The 26,430-nt window shown below is 33.7% G+C and overlaps 1 protein-coding gene across 1 annotated transcript in view; it reads right to left on the reverse strand.

The window, feature by feature from the left end:
- LOC114340898 (phosphatidylinositol 3-kinase regulatory subunit gamma-like) overlaps nucleotides 1-26,430 on the reverse strand; it is a 773,815-nt gene that overhangs the window by 543,383 nt on the left and 204,002 nt on the right. Inside the window, exon 6 of the mRNA XM_050641271.1 lies at nucleotides 17,186-17,233. Coding sequence (XP_050497228.1) covers nucleotides 17,186-17,233 — 48 coding nt within the window. The remainder of the gene's footprint in view (nucleotides 1-17,185; nucleotides 17,234-26,430) is intronic.

Genomic DNA, 26,430 nt, shown 5'->3' on the forward strand with positions numbered 1-26,430 from the left:
GGCCTCTATGTCAGATTTACAAAAAATTTGAAATTCATGATCTCCATTGTTGAAGAATCTAAATTAGTTCATCATCATCATTCTCTTTGCCTTATCCCTATGCGGGGTCGGCTAAAGAATCTAAATTAGTTGCCAGCAATTATGAAATAAATCCAGAATTTACATCAAATAAAGAAACATAATGCAAAAGCCTGCGAATTTTTTGATGATTTGCCTGGGTCTAGTAGTAACGCTACTGATAATTTTGAGCCCGGCGCAATATTTCGCTGTGAAATATTTAATATTGTCAATTGTTTAAGGAGTTATTTCAGATTTAGCCATACGGCTCACACTCCCTCTTAAGGGAAAATTGACTCATCCCAGATACCTACGGTATCAAAAGGATTGAGCTCTGGTGGGACTCTTTCCGTGTTATCGAGCCCTAGGTGACTTGGAATGCAGGTGTATCTCCCAAAAATTTTCGTACACTTCTGGCCGTCGCAAGTAGTACAGCTTTCTGCATGGTCTTATAAAGATGTTCATTCAGACCCAGCTTTTTTATGCTTTCGAGGAGGGTCTTCGGAATGACTCCAGTAGTAGACATAATAATCGGTATCGTCTGGGTACTTTGCATTCTCCATTGCCTTCGTATGTGAATTTCCAGATCTCTGTACTTGGCGATCTTTTCAGTAAATTTACTACGTAGATTATTGTTGTTAGGCATCGCCACATCAATTAGTGTTGTTTGTCTTGTTAATTTATTAACTAATACGAGATCTGGTCTATTATGTGTCACTGTTTGGTCTGTGAGCACAGTGCGGTCCCAGTACAGCTTGTAGTTGCCATCCTCAAGCATACTCTCAGGGACATACTGATAATACGGGAGATGGTCCTTTTGGAGAAGTCCCAGCTTGATAGCTATATCTTGATGAAGGATTTTTCCCACTGCGTCATGCCGTTCCTTGTATTCAGTTGCAGCAAATGCCTGGCAGCCCCCTGTAAGATGTTGGATGGTTTCTTGGGCTTGACATCCATATCGCCATCTGTCGTTTTGAACCTGACGGTCTTTGATGATATATTTTAGGTAATTTCTGGTTGGTATAACCTGATCCTGAATGGCCAGTAATGAACCATAATGGCCAGTAATGAACCAGTTTCAGGGAACATCTTTCCTGATGTCAACCAATAGTTCGACGCTGCATTGTCGACATAGTCTTGGCTGACCTCATTGGGATGTCGCCCGTGCAGAGATTTACCCATCCAGGTGCGCATTTTTCGTCTTTAGTGAGGTGGTTTATGCGCATTTCTGGTTCCCTCAGTTTGATCGGTGTTGTGTCATCTACTGCGCAAATAGCGCGATGTAGAGTAGATGTCTCAGCTGAAAATAAGATCTTAAATTAGCAATTTGTTTATCTAATTGCTCACCTATATCCATAAGTCCTCTTCCTCGTAGATTCCGTGGTAATGTCGTTCTTTCTACTGCACTTTTAGGATGGTGTTTTTGTGCCTTTGTGAGGTGTGTTCGTACTTTTCGCTGACGATTTTCTATATCTGTTTTTGTCCACTTAACAATACCAAATGAATAGCTAAGCGCGGAACAAGCGTAGGTGTTTAGTGCCTTAAACAAATTTTTACTGTTAAGCTGTGAACGAAGCAGCTGTTTGATCCTTCGTATAAACTCAGTAGTTATCTCAGTTTTCATTTGCTTATGGTCAATTTTCCGCGCCTGCTTTACTCCAAAATATCTGTATATATCGTTTTCACCCATGGCCTCGATGTTCTGGCCATTTTGCATATCGAATCCACCGGGCTGTATCTTTCCTCTGACTATATTTAAAACGCGGCACTTGTCTAGTCCAAAGTGCATATTAATATCATTAGAGAATGATTCTACTATTTTTAGCATCTCTTCTAGATTGTCTCGAGTAGAAGCCATTAATTTCAAATCATCCATATACAACAGATGATTAAGCTTCGATTGGTCAACCTATGGCATTAACGTTAATGGCAAGAAGCTAAATCACCTCAGAGTCGCTGACGACATTGTGATTATAGCGAGCTCATTCGAGGAACTGCAAATTATGATAGAGGAACTCGCAGGCAGCTCCCAATACGTCGGCCTAAAAATGAACATGAAGAAAACAAAAATAATGACAAACACAGATGACCCCAGACGCATAACTATAAATGGCAGTGAGATAGAAAAAGTCCTGGAATATATCCACCTAGGCCAAATCCTGAAACTTGACAAAGAAAACCAAAGTGCGGAAATTAATAGGAGAGCAAGACTAGCATGGGCAGGATTTGGAAAACTTGGTTGGATACTTAAGAACCGCAAAATACCTCAATATTTGAGGACCAAAGTGTTCAACCAGTGCATCCTTCCTATCATGACATATGGGTGTCAAACCTGGACCCTAACCAAGGCAAATATGAATAAATTAGCCACAACAGAAAGAGCTATGGAAAGAGCAATGTTAGGTATACGACTGTCAGATAAAAAGAGGAACGACTGGGTAAGATCAAAAACAAAAGTCGAGGACATAACAACAAAAGTTGCCAAACTTAAATGGAGCTTTGCAGGCCACACTGTTAGACAAAAAGACCAACGTTGGAATGCCACGATACAACATTGGAGACCTTACCAAAGTAAACGACCGAGAGGAAGACCACAGATGAGATGGGTTGATGATATTAAAAGAGTAGCCGGAACGAATTGGAAATATGTTGCTCAGGATAGAGACCGATGGAAGGAGTTGGGAGAGGCCTATGTCCAAACGTGGACGATAGAAGGCTAAGAAGAAGAAGAAGATATAACTAGTTACGGAGGCGTTGAAGAAGAAGTACGACAACAAAGCTTAAAAGTAAATACAACGGCGGGATCTCTTAATGACACAATCTGGAAGAACAAACATGACACATCTAAAACGAGACGACTACTAGAAACAACAGAGATGAAAATACTTCGACGAATATCAGGGAAAAGTCTGATGGATAGGGCGAGAAGCGAAAACATAAGAAGAGCATGCAATGTAGAAGACATAAATTGATGGGTGACAAAACGGAAACAGGAGTGGAACGAACACATTAGTAGAATGGCAGATTATAGGATAGTACAAATAGCAAGAGATAAGTCACCAAATGGACGAAGAAGTATTGGCAGACCAAGAAAAAGATGGTGCGATAATTTAAACAATTTAGCAGGCTAATAAAGAAGAAGAAATATTCTTTAAAACCTACATACACGAAAGGAAAAAGAATATTATAAAAAAACCGCCAAAATCCATCAACAAGAGCCGGAGATGTTTTATAGCTCGAGTTTGAAGTTGTTATTTCATTTTTTTATATAGCCTATCTGAAAAAACACTTTCTCCGGACTAAAAAGAGAACATGTTGATTCAAAACACGTGCTATGGTAGCTACTTAAGGGGGGGGGGTAAAATTTCAGATTGATCGGAGTAAAATTACCCGAGATACAGAGTGTTAAATATCCCTACCTTCGACCCGCTTTGCCGCGGCTTCGCGCCAGCACGCTTGAGCGTAGTGAGAAACGTTAAACAACTGTTCGCCTTCTCTTTTGTAGATTACTCCGCAATTCAAAAAACATATTCCAATGTTCATCACTTTACGATTTGTCAGACAAATAAGAAGATGAAGATGCAGTTGTCAAAACTTTAAACGCATTTTTCTCAAAACTGCTTTTTCAAATGCGGTGGACATTCTAACTGAAAAACTACTTGACCGATATACCTGAAATTTTGCATATATTTTATTTAGACATTTGGTGAGGTAACAACGTCGAGATATTTTTCGTTTTGTGCTTATTTTTTGTTTAACAATATTAAATATGTTGGTTTTCACAAAATTTTTATCAAAAATTTCGTATTTTTGACTTCTGAGTGATACCAAAAATTCAAAAATCATTAAAAATAAAAAAACTCGACGTTGTTACCTCGTGAAACTCATAAGCTAATTAAATCTTTTTGAATTTTTTGTTTGGTATGATCCAGTGATGAGTTCTGATGTCCACCGTAAAATCCATTTTTTTTAGCTGCCTGTCAAAATTTGTCACCAATGGCTTATTTTTCAATATTTTGGATTGAATTTTTTCTTAAATATTCTTCGAATTGTACTTAATATGTTTATTTAATTTAAAAATAAAATAATTCTACCATAGCTTCGAAAAAAATTCACAAAAATGTGCTTGATATGTTGATTTCGAACCATACCCCTCTCCCCCTTAAAGTAACAAACACAAACAAATGAACAAATAGTGCTAGAGATTGGAAAACATGAGGAGAAATTTTATAAATTGCGCATTATTTCAACTTTATTACAGAAATTCCTTACTTGGAAAATAACAAAGACCGCGAAAAACGATTATTGCTCCCACAACAACGAAATTTCTGACTAAATAAATATACATTTTTCGGTAAAAATTCACATTCTTCACTGACTGCCTTTTCCATTAATACGAGCTAGAGATGCGATACCAACTTTCCCGAAAAATGTGCCTGGAAATAAAGTCTGTAAGCCAAAAATGTTCACTTTAAAGTTTAATTAAATCAACATAAGAAGGCAAAGGGAAAAAGCACAAGAAATCGATCGTTTGAATCGCGATGGTTGATGTATACATTTAAATTTTATAGGTAGATTTTGAATTTTTATTTTGCTTTTTATACGCTCATCCGCACAATTAACCGCTCACCTTGTATTTCTTTCAATTTGCAGAAATTGGCAATATTGAACCACATTTTATGAAAGATACGGTGAAAACTACCTGTAAAATTACAATGGTTAAAAATTTTCGAAGAAAATTCTTCTTCTTCTCGTTGTCCTTATGCCCTATTAGAGCGTCGGACTTTGGTATCACCTATCCATCTTTTACCCATTTCTTCCACGCCTTCCGGTATCCTGCCATTTCCTTCATCTGTTGCACTGTTTTCTCTCTCTTGGTACCGATTTCCTCGATTTGTTCCATCCACCCCTTTCTAGGTCTGCGCCTTCTTCTTTTTTCCCGTCTTTGGCTTCTTTACTAGTCTGTTCTCGTTCATCCTAGTTATATGTCCAAACCAATTCAGTTTTCTTTTTTCAATTTTTTTCTCTATTGGTTCCTGTCTTAGAACTTCTGATGTTTTCGTTCCTTTCCCTGTCCAACTTCGTCTTTCCAGCTATTTTTCTCAGCTGCTTCATTTGTGCTGCATTTATGGCACTTTCATGTCTTTTATTTGTAACACATGTCTCGCTTGCATATAGAAGAGTTGGTACTGTGATTGTATTATATATATATATATACATATATATATATATATATATATATATATATATATATATATATATATATATATATATATATATATATATATATGGATGTGTGAATTATTCGTAAGGGGATTTCTCCACATTCTCTATTTTTGCTAAACATGCCTTCATAAACGAGTTTTTTTCAATAATTGTATTGTTTTGTTTTCCTCAAAGATAGTTTTCACCATATCTTTCATAAAATGGGGCCAATGTTGACAATTTCTACAAAGTGAAAGAAATACAAGGTGGGCTGTTAATTGTGTCGGTGAGTGTATATTTAAATACACTGAAACCGGTAGAAAAATTTAAATATTATAATATTCTTGTTGGAAAAGGTCGTTGGAGGAAAAACGTAACTTAGTTGCCCCAAAATCAACGAAGATTACCAGCAGAAATGGCAGCTTTTGTTATCAAAAAATATGTTGAACAGCAGAACTAATGTTTAGTGACGTTTAAAAAAACAGAAACCCACACAACAGGCCTAGGTCAAAAAATGTATACATCCAAAAAAGACTCGGGCGACTAAAACAAATCAATAAACATGAGGCAGCGGAACAAAAAATAATGGACAAAATTTAATACCTAAACCACAGAATGGAATCAATCACACATTGGACGTAAAGCCGTCATAGATAGATATTAAAAATTGACGTAGTGTTTTGTGATCGTCTACACAGAGGTAGAGATATATAGGTGACATATTTATACAGTGGATTCACAAATACAAAGGATTTTGAATGATTACTTTAAAAATGAGGCGTCCATCATGCGCCAAAGATAAAGGATTTAAAAACGAAGCTATTACTACTTCAAAAACAGAATTCATAACTTCGAATTTATAAAAGTCGCAATATCTCCGGTTCTAATCAACGAAAATTGATGATTTTTTAAATTTGGGGAACCAGACACCATCAAACACTACTTGATAGTGTCGTTGAGAGTTGTAGGGAGGCAAGTCGTGATCTGAACATACGGAAAACAAAAATACTCGTAATAAGTAAACAACAGAATATAAAACCGTCTACATGTAAATAATACAAAACTTGAGCAAGTTGATAAAATCGTTCACATTGGACAGCAATTAAATTGTAACGCAGAAAGTCACGGCGAAATTAGATCTAGGATAGAACAGGCCAGAGCCGCTTTTAGAAAAATGTCCAAGGTGTTATCTAACAGAGACCTAAAATTGGCATTGAGGATCCGCCTACTTCGCTGCTACGTGTTCTCGGTATTACTGTATGGTGTCGAGTCCTGGACTGTGAATAAAATCGATCTAAATCGCCTTGTGGCTTTCGAAATATGGTGCTATAGAACAGGGGTGGGCAAACTTTTTTTAGTAAGGGACACAAAATATTTTTGATCTTTTACCGAGGGCCGCAATATTTGTTACCTTAACATGTTCGAATTTTTAACTTTTTACTAATTTTGTTTACAGGTGGGGGGGACATGGTTAAATCAAATAAATATATTCAGTACAATCCAAAGATTATTCAAAAAAAATTCAAGACCAAATATTGAAAAATAAGCCAACGGTGGCAAATTTTTACAGGCAGCTCCAAGAAAAAATGGATTTTGCAGTAGAACTCGTCAATGGATCATATGAAACAAAAAATTCAAAAATATTTTATTAGCTTTTGAGTTTCTCGACGTAACGCTGTTGAGGTTTTTAGTTTTAACGATTTTTGAGTTTTTGATATCACTCAAAATACCAGTCAAAATGAGGAAATTTTTATAAAAAGGGTGAAAATCAACATATTTATTATTGTTGACCAAAACATATCTCGACAGAGTTACCTCACAAAATGTCCAAAAAAAATCTATGAAAAATTTTAGGTGGATCTGTCAAGTAGGTAGTTTTTGAGTTACAATGTCCACCGCCTTTGAAAAAAGCAGTTTTGAGAAAAACGCGTTTGGTTTGACAACTTTTATTTTAATTGGTTTTTTGTCTGTCAAATCGTAAAGTGATGCACGTCGGAATAGGTTTTTGAATCTTAGAGTAATTTACAAAAGAGACGGGAACAGCTGTTGAACGTTTCTCACTACGCTCAAGCTACTGCAAAGCGAGTCGAAGGTAGGGATATTAAACATGCTTTACTTCCGGTAATTTTACTCCGGTCAAGCTAAAAATTTTATAGAGTATTCTTGAAGTTTATTTATTTATGTACTTTCATTTAAAATAATAAAAAAAATCAAAAATTTCAAACAAAATAATTTTTCAAACCGTACCCCTCCCCCTAAACAGCATTCGCACTTAATTAAGCATGGTATTTCCCTCAAATATACGTGTATCTATACATTTATTTATTTTTATTTTATCTCTGAACCTATTTATTTTTTCCCTAATATTGTTCTGAAGCTATTTCCTTGTGACATCTTATGCAATTTACTATTTTATTTGGGAATAAGTCACAATTTAAGTTTAAAATTAAATTTATTTGACGTTTCGATTTCCACTTCGGAAATCGTTATCAAAATACAAAACATTAACAAATTAAGCATTTATTTAATTAGTTTAATTTATTAATGATTTGTATTTTGATAACGATTTCCGAAGTGGAAATGGAAACGTCAAATAAATTAAATTTCAAACTTAAATTGTGGCTTATTTCCAAATAAAATAGTTAATTCTATTTTCACATTGCTATTAGGTACTTAAATATTTGAAGGGAAATTCTGTGCTTAAATAGATGCAAACACGCATCATATGTAATATGCAACACGCGTCATTTAAATCAATATAAACAAAAATATAAATTTGAAAAATCTTAGATTCCCTTCATTGTTTTTGTTTTCTTTGAAAGAATTGAATAATATAAAACTATGCACGATGATTTAATCCTATTGAACGAATAATTTAACAATATTACTTATAATTGAAATGACGTTGGCGTTGACTACTTGCAAAATATTTTTGCACAATAGGGCTTTTCATCGATTGTCATTTGTTTCGAGCTTCTGTCATATGTTGTATAATCTGTGTATAAAATTAATATACACGAATTATACTACATATGACAGAAGCTCGAAACAAATGACTGTGAATGAAAAGCCCTATACCTGCTCATGGATTAAGCAGTGAAAAATAATAACTAATGTTCTGAAAATTCTTCATGGACGTAATCTTTAAGTTTTCTCAACATTACAATATTTGTTCCTCTTAAATTTGGTGCACCGTCAGTTGTTACACTTACTAGGTTACAGCGTTAATTTAAAGTTTTGTAAACAGTTCCAGATTACTTCAAAAATATCCTTCCCTTTTGTTGAAATTTCGTTTTTCGGATTTCATTCAGGGAGTCGACAAAACTGCCGGAAACCCAAATAATTGCCCGCGTTATGTTGAAAATTTGCGGAAAAATCACCCGCTGCGCAATTGTTAATTAATAGCTGCATTATCTATATTTTTATTAATATTAGCACTAATTAAAAAAAAATCTTTTAATGAAAATAATTCACTTTTTTTCCGCGGGCCGCAAAAGAATGTGTAAAGGGCCACATGCGGCCCGAGGGCCGCACTTTGCCCACCCCTGCTAAAGAAGAATTTTAAAAGTTTCCTGGGTGGAGAAGATTCGAAAGTCCACAATACTAGAATGTCTCAGCAAGACTACTGAGATCATAAAAAGCATCAAGCAGAAAAAGCTGGAGTATTTCGGACATGTAATGAGAGGTCCCAAATATAGGTTGATGCAAAATATTATGCAAGGGAAAATACCAGGCAAATGCAGTCCAGGACGAAGAAGAACCTTATGGTTGAAGAACTTGCGAGATTGGTATTGTGTTGATACAAGCATGCTATTCAGGGTGGCAGTGAATAAAATTAAGATAGCTATGATGGTAACCAACGTTCTGAAAGGACATGGTACACGAAGAGGAAGAATATACCATCTGCCGATATTATATTCGACGCTAGGCTATACTGCCATGATAAGGTAAAAAGCAGTAAATGCCAAAATAATGGTTTTGAGTTATTTGTAATTTAAGATTTTTTCTTTCACACAATTTACCATTTCTTTGATTTTAAGCAGAAAAACGTTAAAAAACATTAAAAAATATGTATTAATTTTAATTTTTGACAAATCAAACAATTGTGTTACTTGTTTTTTGGCTGAAAATTCAGCAGTTACTGCTGTTTGCCCTAATAATGAAGTTGTTTTCTTAAAAAGAAATGTAGAGTTGTCAGCTTTATGTAAATATCGGTTTTACAAATAAAACAAAAATGTAGAATAAAGCGGTAGTGTACTCAAATGTAATTCACATTAGAAAAAGAAAAAAGTCTTAGTTAATTACATAATATTGAAAAAACTATTCGAAATTTATTAAGTCTTCTACGTCATCTTCTTTTAATGAAAGCCAAAATTGCCGACTGTTTTCAGGTATGAGAGGGCACAGTTGCGAAATTATACCTTGTTTCTTTTGCATAGGGACACCTCTACAATTATCTCGTAATTTACTAGGAATTTCTAGTTTATTTTCTGTCATGTGTTTATTTTAACGGATGTTAAATCAGGTGATGTTTACGCAAATGGCAGTATCGGAGAAGATACGGCCTTATGTCATGATATAATACAAACTTTGAATACAAGAAGGAAAATAGCAGTATCTACAGTTGAATACTGCCTGTTACCGTCACATTGAGAGTTACTTTGTTAGTTACTGCTTTTTGCCATTGCTAGTTCTGGTATTAGTTGACTATAAATGTGCACCAAACCCTTTGTAAAAGTAAGAGCAGTTACTACTTGGGTAGGATACATTAATATCTCATTTTTGACAAAAATGTCACTTACTGCCTTTTACCTAACAGGGCAGTATACTGGTGAGCCCATGTCAAAAGAAAACAAAACTGCTGAACATAAATATAAAAAAATGTATTGGCCATTGGGAAAACAATCCACCCTGGCAATCTACAACAAAATACTTTTGTATAAACAGATTCTAAAACCTATATAGATATATGGCATCCAGCTGTGGGATTGTGCTAGTAAGAATAATTTAGACTTCATCCAGCGTTTCCAAAACAAAGTGCGAAGGAGGATTGTCAAAGTTCCTTGCCTTGGTACTATAGGAACAGTGACCTCCATAGAGACCTCGAAATGGATACTGTTAACAAGACCATTGAAAATTTTGCCAAGAGTCACAAACAATGACTTCTTTAACACATCACTGTTGAGACTATCCAACTTCTTCACAACACGGATCTGGCTAGAAGACTCAAGAAAAAGAAACCCTTCGAGTTAGTTAAGTGAAAAGCGTATAATGCAAGTGATGGTACAGGTTAATATTTGTGCAATAAATTAACAGAACCAAAGGGATACTATACCTTGTTTTTAAACTAGGAGTAATTCAAATTTACCGCGCCGCAATGCTTGTTTGTAATTGGTCCAACCTAAGGCAAGTTTACTCCACTGTTATGAAATTTTGACGCTATTGACATTTATGAAATTTTGACCCTATTGGCATTTCACAGGTTATTTATGTAAGTTATATCGTCGATTTTTTGTGTTTTTTGCGTTATTCCTTTAATTTTTAGATTTTTAATCTGCTTTTATATAAAAAGCAGTTGTTTTTAGAACTCTTTAGCGACGTATTAGTATAATATATTATTTATGGATTACCATCGAAGGCCGACATGATCAACCAAAAATGAAGATGTATTTGGTGATTTTTCTAGTGACATTACTGTATATGAAACTGTCTTGTGAGTTTATCCTTAGGATATAGTGAGTTTATCCTGAGTTTCAAATTTTTAGTAGTAAATAGTAAATTATGCTAGAAAAAAGTTGCTCATTAATCATGTTGTTTGATCAGATTGTAATGTTCTTAAGCATCTTATTGGTGTTTATTAAATTAAAAACGTGTTATACTAGTTCGTTTTAGTATTTGTAGCGTATAATTACTGAGTGAACCTCGTATTAACGGTATTGTTTGTCTAAAATATCTAATAAAGGAAGACAACAATCTCTATACGAAGGTGCCACTGAGTCTATAGTGACAATGTTCTAAAATAAATAATTACAACAAATTTATCATCATACCCTTGAATTATATCTACAGATTTCAAACATTCCTATTTAATTACATATTTATATCGAACTCATATGTGTACGTGACCTGTAACACATTTAATTTTTTGCGAGAATTTAAATAAAGTTTTTTCTGATAGTGGATTTTATTTCATTTTCTTGTCAGCATTAAAAAAAAAAGATGCTGAGTTTGTCGAGTATAGACAACGGAGAAATATTAAAATATAGAATAAATATGTTAATTTAATAACACACACATCGGGTGTCTAGGGATATTTTTATAACAATTAAATTAATAAAAATAAATTCACGTGATCATTTAATTTAAATTGAATTTATACAGTGGCTTTTATCCTGTAGATTTTTGTGAGTAAAACATAACGGTAAATTTGATAACGAATATTTGACAAAAATACTCCAGGGTAATAAGCTGGAAATAGACCATGTTCGAGACACTCAAAGATCCAGGTAGCTGACTACTTTTTTAGTTATTGTAGACCTATAGGAAGAAAACCTATAATTTTTTCGATTTTTTGCACCCCATTCAACAGCTAAACAGTTGACATAAAACTACAAAATTTAATTTTTTAGAATATTGAAAAACCTTCAAAATGCCGATATTTGAAAGTTAAAAAGGTAATTTGTTGCTACGCAAACTTCAAAATAAGTGAAAATTGTTATTTGTTAATAACTTTTACTAGAACTACTTTGGAACTTTAGTGTTTCACCCAAAGTTGTGTATTGGGGTACTTAACAAACCTTCAAAATTTGAGACCGATCCATTAATTAGTTTAAAAGTTATTCTATTTGTTTATCCCAGAGACCTTTATTTTGCAATAACATAAGACAGAAAATAATGAAGATAAGGCAATTCTGCGTATGTCAAATGAAAGTAGAAAAGTGATACTATCAAAATGTACTAAAAAAAGATAAAAAAATTATATAGTCAAAAATACTAATGCCAAATTTTTGAAATTTTGTAGTTTATAAACATTTAGAACAACTTTAAAAATATTGTCCGTAGAAAAAATCATTTTACATATTCGAAAAGTTGGTATTTTACACGAATTTTTAAAAATGCTGTTCAGTTGGTGACTAGTCGTGGTAAGTGAAGGGGGAGCTGGGAGCAAATGCACGAGTTCAAAAATTAAAACAGGCAACTTAAACCTACTATCATTTTCTATATCTCGGGATCTACTGAATATATTTTGATCTTTCTTTTTTTAATTCGTATGTAATTTTTCTGTACAATACAAATATGTAATTTGTCTATTTGCAATTTGACATTTATTAATTAATAAACAATCTAATTTGTTTAAACAATTTTTGAGAAAATAATTTCTTCCCAAAAATCCATGTTTTTGACAATCCATTGACAAAAAAGATGAAAATTCATTGAGTTGATCCGGAAATACAGAAAACTGTATTAATTTGAAATTGCTTTTTCGGTATTTTAACTCGGTGGAGATTCGTAGGTTCCCCCTAGTAACCGTTTGAACTACAATTTTGAAAAATCGTAGAGGGTGCTATGAAGATACAATGTTTGTGCAAATTTTTTAACAAAAAATACAAATCCCATTATTTAAAATGGCATCAATGAAATTCCTTAATTATTATAAACAAATTAGCTGTGAATTAAAAAAAACAAATGGCTAACTTTGTCCCTAATGAACCCAGGCTAAATTTTTTTATTTGAAAATTCGTGTTAAAATACTAGCTTTCCGAATATATAAAAAGATTGTTCCTACGGACAATATTTGTCAAGTTATTCTAAATGTTTATAAACTACAACATTTCAAAAATTTGGCTTTAGGATTTTTGATTATATTGATTAATTTTTTATCTTTTTTTAATACATTTTGATACTATCAGTCTTCTACTTTCGTTTGGCATACTCAGAATTGCCCAATGTTCATTATTTTCTGTCTTATGTTATTGCAAAATAAATGTCTCTGGGATAAATAAATAGAATAACTTTTAAACTAATTAATGGATCGGTCTCAAATTTGGAGGGTTTGTTAATTACCAAAATAACCAACTTTGGGTGAAACCCTAAAATTCTAAGTTAAATTTAGTAAAAGTTATTAACAAATATCGATTTTGGTTTACTTTACAATTTGCGAAGCAACAAATTAACTTTTTAACTTTCAGAAATCTTTCAGAAATTTTGTAGTTTTATGTCAACTGTTTAGCTTTTGAATAGGGTGCAAATAATCGAAAAAATCGCGATTTTTACAATAAATTGTTAATAATTAAAAAACGGACGCGAACTCTAGGCAGGAAACAGGTAGGTTTTCTTTCTATAGGTCTACAGTAAAAGTAGTCAGCTACCTGGATCTTTGAGTGTCCTGAGAAAATCCTTATTACCCTGGACTAAAAGCTTTTTACAGGAGAGGGACAAACTATAGGTTTTACACTGCAGTAAATACCCTGCTAGTTTCGATTTTGTTCATGCTATAAAGTTCTTGTTTACTTAGTGCATTGAAAATATTGTTTTTTATCATGAAACGACGTCATTTAACTTTGGTAGGGCTGTAGGTCTTCTTCAATGTGGCATGTGGCAAACTAACGTAGTTGAGCGCATGGGAGGGAGTCTCTCAAAGTGTTATAAGTCAATTGTAGCGGCATTCTTGTGACATTGGAAGTCCAGCCTAACGTCATCTAGGCAGGGCCGTAAGTACGATGTTGGGGGCCCCGGGGCAAACGTGATCTTGTGGCCCCCAACCGGGGGTCTGGGGGAAGGGGGAGGTCCGGAAAAATGTTTAATGTTTAGCCCCTTGAAAACGCATTTTAATGCATTCCATGACTAAAGTTTCTTGTACCTACATATTGCTATTTTAGTTGACCAACAAAAAATTTTGAAATCATCTTATTTTAAGTTAAATCATTTTGCTTATCCCGGGCCCTCTATCCAATGACATTTTAGGTTTTATTACGCCGAAATAAATAATTTCTAATTATTTAAGTTTTTATGTTAAGGTCTCGGGGGCCCCAGCTTAGCTCAGGTCTCAGGGACCTCTGTTCTGTTCCAATTGCATTTTAGTCGAAAAGACTAATTTCCCCAGTGAAAAATGAAAACTTTATTTGAAATCTAGGGTGCCCCTGTAAGGTCTTTTTAAAATTGTGTCATTTAAAAATATTTCATTGGGATCGGCTTTTAAAATACATATTTTTATTAATTGTTCCCGTTAAAATCTATACACGGCCAACCAAACGAGGGCCCCTGCGGGACCCTTCTTGGCCGGGGGCCCCGGGGCACTGCCCCGGTTGCCCCAATGGTAGTTACGGCCCTGCATCTAGGACGTGAGCGCGCTACAACTGCAACTCAAGACCTATTTTTAGTGTTAACCGCTAGAAGACAACTAACAATTACAGCGACTGAACTGGTTAGCGACTTGCAGCGGGCACACCAGGTATCCACATGCTGTGATACAGTAGGAAATCGTCTCCATGAAGCCAATCTCCACAATCGAAGGCCATTGAGATGTCCACCTATCTCCAGAGGCAATCGGGCTACAAGATTAGAGTAGTGTCAAAAATATCAAAACTGGCATGCAATTAATTGAGCTACAGTTTTATTACAAGTGGATAACGTCCTTTAATGTGACCCTGTCAAATGCTTTCTTAAGGTCCACGAAACATAAATATGCCGGTCTGTTGTATTCCAACGATTTCTCTTGAACTTGCCTCATTATAAATATAGCGTCAGTGCATGACCTTCCCGACCTAAAACTTGTTGTTACTCTACTTGTTATACTCGAGAGAGGTACCTCTGGGAATAATTAAAACGATAGAAAACATCTACCAGAACAACTCAATAAAAGTAAAAGTGGAAGATGAACTAACTGACCCAATTGAAGCCAGCAATGGGATAAGACAGGGGGATTCCGTGAGTCTTTTATTGTTCAACCTGATCATGGACGAAATAATAAAAAAAGTAAGAACTAAAAAAGGATACCAAATGGGAGAAAAACAACTTAAAATAATCTGCTATAGCTATGCGGAAGATGCAATACTAATCTCTCAAAGTGAAGATGATTTACAACGTACGCTGCACCAATTCAACATAATCGCCAGAAAATTTAACATGTTAATTTCCTCAAAAAAGACAAAATGCATGGTTATAACAGCAGATCCAATAAGATGTGAATTGGAGCTGGAAGGTCTGATAATAGAAAAAGTGATGGAGTTTAAATACCTAGGCTACAGGTTTAAATACCACTATCTAGCTACGGAAGGCTCGAAACAGAAGTGAAAGATCAAGTGAATAGAGCAAACAGAGACGCAGGTTGCCTGAATGACACAATATGGAGAAATAAGAATATCGGAAAAGAAATGAAAGGCAGAATTTACAAAACAGTCATCAGACCAATAATGACATACGCGGCAGAAACACGACCCGATACAGAGAGGACAAAAAGATTGCTCGAAACAGCGGAGATGAAAACCCTTCGAAAAATCGATGGTAAGACTCTATGGGACAGAGCTAGAAGTACAGATATACGACGGAAATGCAAGGTGGATAACATTAATAACTGGGTAAGAAACAGAAGAATAGAATGGAATGACCACATAAACCGAATGACAAGAAATCGGGTAGCCAGGACAGCGAGAGACGGTTCCCCAATAGGAAGACGATCAGTGGGAAGACCACGAAAACGATGGAACGACAACTTACTAGAGGCACATTGAAAAAACAGACAGTCATGTCTATACAAAAAGAAGAAGAAGAAGACAGTTTTATTCTCCGACGAATCTAGATTTGGATTTCATCCAGATTCTAGTCGAGTAAGAGTGTGGAAACGATTTGGAAATGTAGAACACTTAAACATGTTCAGGACGTTTACATATACAGAGGTGGTGCAGTAATGATATGGAGTGGAATACTAGTCGGTAGCAGAACGGACCTCGTTTTTCCAAACCTCTTCCTTACAGCTCAGCGGTACCTCGACACCATTCTACAACCTATCGTTATCGTTCATCCACTTGCTGATGCGGTTGGTCAAAACCTCCACCTAATGCATGATAATGCTCGTTTACATGTCACACGCCCAGCGACATACTGGCTTACCAAGGAAGGTATTGATGTGTTGCCTTGGCCAGCACAATCACTCGACCTGAATCCCATCGAGCAACGAATATTTACTCCACATTTGGATAACATATACACCGTTTCGTTTCCGAGAACGTCTGGTAGAAGAATGGGCAAATGTATCTCAACAGGGTATCGACAATCACATTTTGTTTATGAACGACAGATGTAAAGCCTTAATAAACCAGGGTGGACGGAATACTTTGTATTTATTCTGCTTTTTTCTTATTACGACTATTTTAACTATTTATAATGGGAAATAAGCCACAATATTATTAAAAACTGATTTTTATTAACGTTTAGACGCCCAAATCGGGTGCCGTTGTCAAAATACAAAATACTACTGAAGTATTTTGTATTTTGTATTTATATATCAAAAGAAGTATTTTGTATTTTGACAACGGCACCCGATTTGGGCGTCTAAACGTTAATAAAAATCATTTTTTAATAATATTGTGGCTTATTTCCCATTATAAATAGTTAAAATTGTAAAAATGTCACAAGAAAATAGCTTTAGAACAATATTACGACTATATTTTGTGATGACCTATTTTTGTTAATTATAATACTTCTCGATATTTTTGACATTTGTGAAAGGCATTCTCGTTATTTTTGACATTTCAACAAATTTTCTTATATATTAAATGCTACGAATCACTACAAATCGATTATTATTTGTCCAAAACAATTAAAGCAGAAATTGCGTCTCTTTCTAAAAATATTCCTAGACTTTTCTGATGCGTGTAGTTATTTATTTAAAATAATGTTATCAATGTATTAAATAAAAACTTACCTCTACATGTTACCCCTATGTGTCCTTGGCCCCATATGTAATCTTTACCTGCAAGCAAACACAAAAATTTAATAAAACTCTATTGATAAATTTTTGCTACACAAAATAAACTTTAATATAACGTGAGGGGATGGTGAGTATGGATTTTTACAAACAAGTAAATAATGTAATAATGTAGAAAACTGCATAATCTCACATTCCATTCCATTATGAATAAATTTTTAAAATTTATTTAGTCTTGGAAGGGAGAGCTTATAGGTATACGTCTTATAATACAGGTAACAAAAAATAGGTCATAAATTTAATCACATATTCTGGGACCAAAGTAGTACGATTGAACCTAACTTACCTTAGTACAAATGTGCACATAAAAAAAGTTACAGCCCTTAGAAGTTACCTAATGACAATCGATTTTTTTCCAATACATATATCGAAAACTATTAGAGATTTTTTATTGAAAATGGACATGTGGCATTCTTATGACAGGAACATCTTTTATGGGAGTTTTGTTCCCTTAAAACCCCCCAAATATTTGTTTACGTTCCAATTAAATTATAACTGTGGTACAATTAGTTTACCACAGTGGTTTTAAGAGTTTTTGCTTCTTAGTACTTTTTTGATAAGCCAGTTTTTATTCAGATATTTTGAACATTTGTAAAATCCACCACATATTATTTCTAAACGGTTAATTAAGATTAGGTATAGAATATTATTTTCATAATATTATTACCAGGTCTCTATAACCTTACTTAACCATTTATAAATATGTGGTGGATTTTACAAATGTTCCAAATACCTTGATAAAAACTGATCGAAAGAGTACTACGAAACAAAAATGTTTTAAAAACATTGTGTTGAACTAACGGTACCACAATAATAATTTAATTAGAACGTACACAAACATTTGGAAGGTTTAAGGGGACAAAATCCTCATAAAATTTTTATGGGGTGCACAAATTTCATTGCTTTTTTAAAGATGTTCCTGCCATAAGAATGCGACGTGTCCATTTTCAATATAAAATCTCCAATAGTTTTCAATATATTGGAAAAAATCGATTTTCACTTTGTAACTTCAAAGGGCTGTAACTTTTCTTATGAGCACATTTGCACTGAGGAAAGTTAGGTTCAATCAAACTATTTTTGGTCCCAGAATATGTGATTTAATTTATGACCAGCCTTTTTGTAACACCCTGTATTAATCTTCTCATTTACATTTTTAGTCCAGAGAAATAGGGCGTTTTTCAAATTTGTAGGATGTATGTAATGGATACTTGTTTGTAATAGGCGTTTTAAAAAGAAGTTTTTACGACCTATACAGGGTGATTCATTAGGAATGTCCAATCTCTGCGTTGTAGATTCTAGACCTCAAAATATTAAGATTTAACCCAAATCACTTAAATAAAATGTGGCTCGTTACTGAGTTACAGGGTGTTTTATTTAAAAATTTAATAAATATTTTTACCAAGTGCTATAAAACTATTCGGCATATCCTTGTCATACTTGGCAGAAAATGCAGGTACTCTACGTCCTACTAAATTTTGATAAATAAGCGTTTCTGGCTACTACCAGAGGCGTACGACAGGGGATGGTGATTGGTTTACCCTTCCCAAATTCTACACCACTGGCGGAATTGCTATTTTAGTACAATATTTCGATTCTCCAATACTTTCCATGTAAATAATATACCCTTCATTTGTAACGATAAAATCATTAGTTTTTGATATATTTGCTATATTTGATATATCAAGTTAAAAATGAAAGATGAAAGAGTACACATTAATCAAAATAGCTGTGCCATTTCATTTTCAACTTTAAATATCTCGAAAACTAATGACTATATCGTTACGAATAAAGAGTATACTAATTACTTAGAAAGTATTAGAGAATCGAAGTATTGTGCTAAAATAGCAATTCCGCCAGTGGCGTAGAATTTGGGAAGGGTAAACCAATCACTGTCCCCTGTCGTACGCCTCTGGTACTAGCCAGAAACGTTTGTTAATCATAATGTAGTAGGGTGTAAGGTAACTACACTTTCTGCAAAGTATGACAAGGATATGTCAACCAGTTTTAAAGTACTGGGTAAAAATAGTTATTAAATTTTTAAATAAAACACCCAGGGTGGTTTTCATATGGGATTAAAATTTGTTCTACACTACCGTGGGTTTTGCGTGTCTTTCTATTATACTCAGGGCCGCCGCTACCATGTGTGCAAAGTGTGCATCGCACACGGGCGGCCGATTATAGGGCGGCGAAAAGCAAGCCACTGATGATAATACTTTTTTTTAACGAAAATAAATTTAAAAAATTAAATAGCAATGATTCAGATCATTCTATAAATTCTAATATTCCAAACAATCTAAACAAAAATGTCAGAAAATGTTATTTATTATATGAACTGCCCTTTTACAGCTGTAGTCATAAAGTAGTTTCGGGAATGCTTTTTAATTCAAAGTGCAATTCTAACATTTTCAAAATTTTGTAATCGAATCCAGAGAGATATCTACAAAAGCATTGAAGAAGGTCTCCCTAGCTCCTCTACCGAACCAATTAGAAGAAGAAAAGTGCATTCTGAGTATGAAGGAACTGATGAACCTATATTATCTCCGTAATTGTCATTTAATATAAATTTTTATTTTAAGATTTTGGATGCAACCATAATAGCAATTAAAGAACGGGTCCAATTACTTCAACAGCACGCAGACATTTTTAGTGTAATATATGGCATAACTAAAGTTAAAAACGATGATGAACTTAAAACAAATTGTAAGAAAGTGTATCAAGCCTGACAGACATAAAGAGTTCAGAGGCTGAAATTAGTGCAATCGATTTATATGAAGAAATTAAAGCTGTTCAACAATATTTTACCACAGAAAAAAGTTCTAGTGATATTCTTGAATACATTTACGAAAATAATCTTATATCAACATTTTCAAACTTAACTATCTTGTACGTATATTCCTAACTCTACCCGTTACTGTAGATACGGGTGAGCGGTCGTTTTCAAAACTTAAAATTATATTAAAAACTATTTGAGATCCTCAATGAATTAGTGTGACCAACTAGCCCGAAAAATCCGGGACATGGCCCGAATTACGAAGTCGTGTCCCGGCGTCCCGTACCAGGCTTCCGGGCCATCCGAATTTTCAATGTTTTGGTAAAACTCTATTTTGAAATTTTTAATATTCTTCTTAGAATTCATATCAAACTGAATTGGTAGGACGAAAAAAAGTCGACAATTTCGAGAGTGTAATATTAAGATCAATGCTCGGTGTGAGGCTTATAGATAAAAAAAACAAATAAATGGATTACAAACAAAACCAAAGTAAAAGACGCAGGAGAACATGCTGCCAAATTAAAATAGAGCTTCGCAGGACACAATGCCCGACTGAAGGATAAAATATGGAATCATGAAATACAACAATGGAGACCGTGGTTAGGAAGAAGAAGCAAAGGAAGGCAACAATTGAGATGGGCTGATGACATAAAGAAGTTTGGAGGACACAACTGGAAACACGTGGCGCAAAATAGACAACACTGGATTGAATTGGGGGAGGCCTATGTCCAAAGTTGGATTACTGAAGGCTGATAAAGAAGAAGAATATTAATACCACATCCAAAACGCTGCATATCGTGGTATTTGTTATTATAGTTCTACAAAAACTCAAACTGTGAAATTTTTTTCGTTTCTGTATTTTAATTATCGTCATTATCATTACAAAATTATTGTGGCTTAACCCCATTAAAAAAATCATTGTCAAGATAAACATGTTTAATAAATAAAATGATGATATTATGAAAGTTCTATATTAAAAAAATGGCCCGATTTTCATTGAGAAGTCCCGGATTTCAGGTATTTTCTTCAGCCGTGTCCCGAATTTGACCAAATAGGAGTTCGTCACACTATCAATGAAGCAAGATAGACTTTCTGTCTTAGCAACGTTATCTATCGAGAAGTGTGTGCGACATTGTCAAAAAGTTTTCCGAAACGAAAGCCTGAAAAGTTCGTTTTTAGTTCTTTTATGTGTTTTATGCTATCTATTCATAGTTTATTTTAAAGTAATGCACGTTTAAATTGGGATATTAGGATGTACATAGAATGGACTTTGCATCATGGACACAGTTGAAATGTTCAAGTAAGTATGTATCTATTTACAAAATATTATTGTTATGTATCTCCTGCACATTTGTTTAAATACTATGTAGTACCTATGTTAAAACGTCTAAAGTGTTGGAAGAGGGGCGGCAAATATTAAGTTGCACACGGGCGGCCAACACTTTACCGGCGGCCCTGATTATACTTAACATATATTTCCAAACCTCAAACCTGTATGTGTATATTATTTTCATAAAGAGATTGTATAATCTTTGTGTGCAACATAAACATTCTAAAAATAATCTCAGAGGGAGCTTTCCGGCAACTCGCACTTTTCTGAGCGGTTATATAATGATAACCTTATTGCCGAGTTGTTCCCAGATAAGATTTGCAAATTGCTGAGCTATTTTTCTCGCACTTCATGCAAATTGTGGTCTGTTTGAATTCGGTCTCTTAAAACGGTTATCGAAGGTGGGTTTGGGAATTTGTAATAATGGAAAATGGGCCAGAAACAAATCTTTTCGGCAAATATCATTAAAATAATATTTACGTTTAGAATCTACTTATTGATATACTTGAAGTCGATTTATTTAATCAAGAGAATTCTTATTTTGTTCAACACGAGGTCAAGGACGAATAGGGGATTTATTTATTTCAAATTATTTATTAATATCTCGAGAACTAAAGGCAATAGAATCATGAAAATTGGAATGAAGGGGTTTTGAAGATTGATCTCTTTAATGAAAGTATTTTCATCTATTTGCTACTTCAGGTTATACCCGAAGTTGCTTATATCTTCGATTTTTTTAATGGGACACCCTGTATATTTTTACATTTGTGGATTCTCCTCGATGTCTTCTTTCTTAAAATATGACGTTTTGTAATGTTATATAAGGTAGTTTAAAAGATAATTACGTTTTTTTATTAATTTCGTAGCATCTTTCACACCCTGTAGAATTGTAGTATATTGACATCAAAAACTATCTTTATCTTCAAAATATTTTTAATAAAAATAGTTTACTATTGTTACAAATTATTAGTAAATGTTGAATTTTAGTAAGTATACAGGGTTGGTCGAAACTCGGATTGCGTATTTTCTGAATTATCTTAAATGAAACACCCTGTATTTTATGGTACTTTTTTATTTCTTAAGCATTCCCTATACCTAACTGCTTTAATTTGTGCTTGATTTTTAATCGCACCAACAATCTTAACTACGTAGGTATTTTGATAGATCAACAATTATTGGTAATTTTAAGGATCAGTCTAGATTAATATGTATTTATTTCCGAAAAATTATTTGTGATTGAATATTTTCACGGCCAACCTAATAAAATTTTACGTATTTTTTGTTGCAATTAATGTTTGGCTTGAATCACCAATAACTTACAAATTAAAGCAGTTAGGTATAGGGAATGCTTAAGAAATAAAAAAGTACCATAAAATATCATTTCATTACAATACTAAAATACAGGATGTTCTATTTAAGAAAACTCAGAAAATACTCATTCCGAGTTTCGACCAACCCTGCAAACTAAAATTAAAAATTTAGCTATACTAGCAGTAGACTATATTAAAAATCATTTGAACATAAATAGAGTTTTTGATGTCAAACTATTACAATTCTACAGGGTGTGAATGTTGCTACGAAATTAAGAAGAAGAAAACGTAATTATTTTTTAAACTACCCTGTATAACATTACAAAACCTCATATTTTAAGAAAGAAGACATCGAGGAAAATCCAAAAATGTAAAAATATACAGGGTGTCCCATTTAAAACAACGAAGTTATAAGCAACTTCCGGTATAACCGGAAGTAGCAAATAGATGAAAATAATTTCATTAAATAGATCACTCTTCAAAACCTTTTCATTAAAATTTTCATAATTATGTTGCCTTTAGTTCTCGAGATATTTCTAATAGGCCGCTTATCTGCCTCACCCTGTATACAGAGAGGTTCAAGATTATGGAATAAATTAATTTTTTTGAGAATACGCCACTGTGGAGAAAAAACCCGAGACAGGTCGATATTTATTTTTAAATTATGATTTTTTTACATACAGGGTAGAGCATTAATGTGACAAAGTCCAATTACTCGGTTGTCGTAAGAGATACGAAAAAAAGTTATTTAGGTTAAAGTTGGCGCACAGATAGGACCATAATTTAAAAATATTTTTAAATATACAGGGGCGTCCGTATTGACAGGTTAAAACAAACTTATGTTTTTTTAAATGGAACACCCTGTATATTTTTAGATTTTTGGATTCTCCTCAATATGTCCTTTCTTAAAATATGGGGTTTTGTAATATTGTACGAGGTAGTTTAAAAGGTAATTACGTTTTTTTGTTAATTTCGTAGCAACATGTACACCCTGTAGAATTGTAGTGATCTGACATCAAATTTTCGATTTATGTTCAAACGATTTTTAATATAGTCTTCTTCTTCTTAAAGTGCCGTCTCCTCAATGGAGGTTGGCTACTACAATTGCAAACTCTTCTCTGTCTTCAGCTGTTCAAAATTTAGCCCTGTCCATTGTCGGATGTTTCTGAGCCACGATAGTCTTTTCCTCCCTAGTCCGCTCCTACCTTCGATTTTTTCCTTTCACTATAAGTTGAGCATATTGGTACTTATTATTTCTCAGTATGTGGCCTAGGTATAATGTTTTTCTAACTTTCACTGTGTTGAAAAGTTCTCTTGCCTTGCATATTCTATGCAGCACTTCTTCGTTTGAGGTATGCGATGTCCATAAAATTTTGAGGATTCTTCGGTAGATCCACATCTCAAAGGCCTCCAACTTATTTAAGGTTGATGTTTTAAGGGTCCATGTCTCAACTGCATAGAGAAGAGTCGACCAGACGTAGCATTTGGATAAATGTAGTCGAATTTCGAGTTTTATTCGAGAATTACAAAGCAGCTTTTTGATTTTTTCGAAGGATTTTCTGGCCTCTTCTATTCTCAATCTTATTTCTAGATCAAGATTTAGGCTGCTATCGATCCAACATCCCAAGTACTTAGATCTATTGACTTATTCTAAAATATAGTCTACTATTGTTAAACATTAAAAGTATAGCAAAATGTTTAATTTTAGTAAACAGGGTGGGTCGAAACTCGGAATGAGTATTTTCTGAGTTTTCTTAAATGGAACACCCTACCCTGTATTTTAGTATTGTAATGAAATGATATTTTATGGTACTTTTTTATTTCTCAAGTATTCCCTATACCTAAGTGCTTTAATTTGTAGGTTATTCGTGATTCTTTAAGCCAAACATTAATTGCAACAAAAATTACGTGAAATTATGTTACGTGGCCGTGAAAATATTCAATCAAAAATAATGTTTCGAAAAGAAATACATCATAATCTAGCCTGATCCTTAGTTTATTAATATTGGATGAAATATCCAAATAAATTCGTAGTTAAGATTGCTGGTGCGCAAAATATTACTAAAAACATACAATATTCTACCTAGTCGACTATGACACTAAATTTGCTGAAAAATTTGACATATTATTTTTATAGTTCCAGTTGCTTAGTTACCATTAATAATATGCATTTTTCTAATGAGGGACTGATTAATAGGGTTTTTGTGCTAGTGGAGTATAACAAAAATGTGCTACTAGCAATAATAATATTTCATCAGAAATTCCCTGATAGACGATAACCGAGAAGAGAAACGTTTAAAAATATACTAGAACGGTTTCAACGGACTGGACACTTAGATTATGATACATTTGATCGAACAAAAACTACTGTAAATGAAGAAAACAGGAATTAAAATATAATCCTTAGTGTCACTGAGGATCTGCATATTAGTACAACCATTCTTACAATCTAAGTATCTAGTCTGTTGAAACCGTTTTAGTATATGTACTTTCAAAAGTTTCTTTTCTTGCTTGTCGTCTATCAGGGAATTGCTGATGATAAATTTTTATTGCAAGTAGCTCATTTTTGTTATAATCTCCTAGCAAAAAGTCATTTTAATCAGTTCCTTATTAGAAAAATTCATATTAGTAATGGTAACAAATCAACCGGAACTATATGAATATTATAATGTCAAATGTTTTTACACAAATTTTGTGTCATAGCCAACTTGGGAGAATTTTGTATGTTTGATTAATATTTTACGCACCAACAAACTTAACTAGGAATGTATTTGGATATCTCAACCAATATTAATAAATTAAGGATCAGGCTAGATTATTATGTATTTTTATTTCGAAAAATTATTTTTGATTGGATCTTTTCACGGCCACCTAATAAAATTTCACGTAAGTTTTGTTTGTGTTAGTACGTGTATTGCATCTATTGTTGATCTTCCTTTTCTAAAGCCCTGTTGGTATGGTCCTATAATTTTTTCTGGGTACTGATTTAGTCGGTTTCTTATAATTGTGGTCAATATCTTATACGTTGTATTTAGTAGCATAATTGCTCTGTAGTTGCAGCACTTAGTTGGATCTCCTTTCTTAAAGATTGGTGCGATATGTCCGTTTTTCCATTCTATGGGCATGCTTTCGTCCTTCCAAATTGTAACCATTAACTTGTGCATTCGCTTAGTGAGCTCCTCTCCTCCGTTAACGACCAGTTCGTTGTTGATTTCATCTGGCCCTGGCGTTTTGTTTAGTTTTAGTTGTTTTAATACCTTCATGAATTCCTGATAAGTAGGTGCGACTTCCTCTTCATCTCTGTTACCTCTTATATCCTCATCCTCTGAATCTGCCTTGTTGTTGTTTTTGTATAGGTCCGTGAAATGTTTTTCCCAATCTTTTTTGTTTATTTTTGTGACAGTTTCTTTGGTACCGTATTGTTGTTTTATGTATTCGAACAATTTCTTGTTGTGTTTATTATTCGTTTCTAATTCTTGCATTTGTTCAGAGATCCATGTGTTCTTCTTTCTTCTATAGAGTTTCAATGCTTCCTGTTTTTCTTTTCTATATTGGTCCAGTTGTTCCTGTTCGTCACTATGTAGCATTTGTTTCTTGCGAGATGCTTCAGTTGACTTTTTTGGTAACATTCCTCATCAAACAATTCTTTCGATTCTTTGTTTTTTTTGGAATCCTATTATTTGTTCTGCTGTCTCTATTATGCTGTTCTTTATGTTTCCATTCCTCTTCTATTTCTATGTTCTCGTACCTCCAGTTTCTGTTCCAGTTGTTT

Source organism: Diabrotica virgifera, chromosome 10, assembly GCF_917563875.1.
Source record: "Diabrotica virgifera virgifera chromosome 10, PGI_DIABVI_V3a".
Lineage (NCBI taxonomy): Eukaryota > Metazoa > Arthropoda > Insecta > Coleoptera > Chrysomelidae > Diabrotica > Diabrotica virgifera.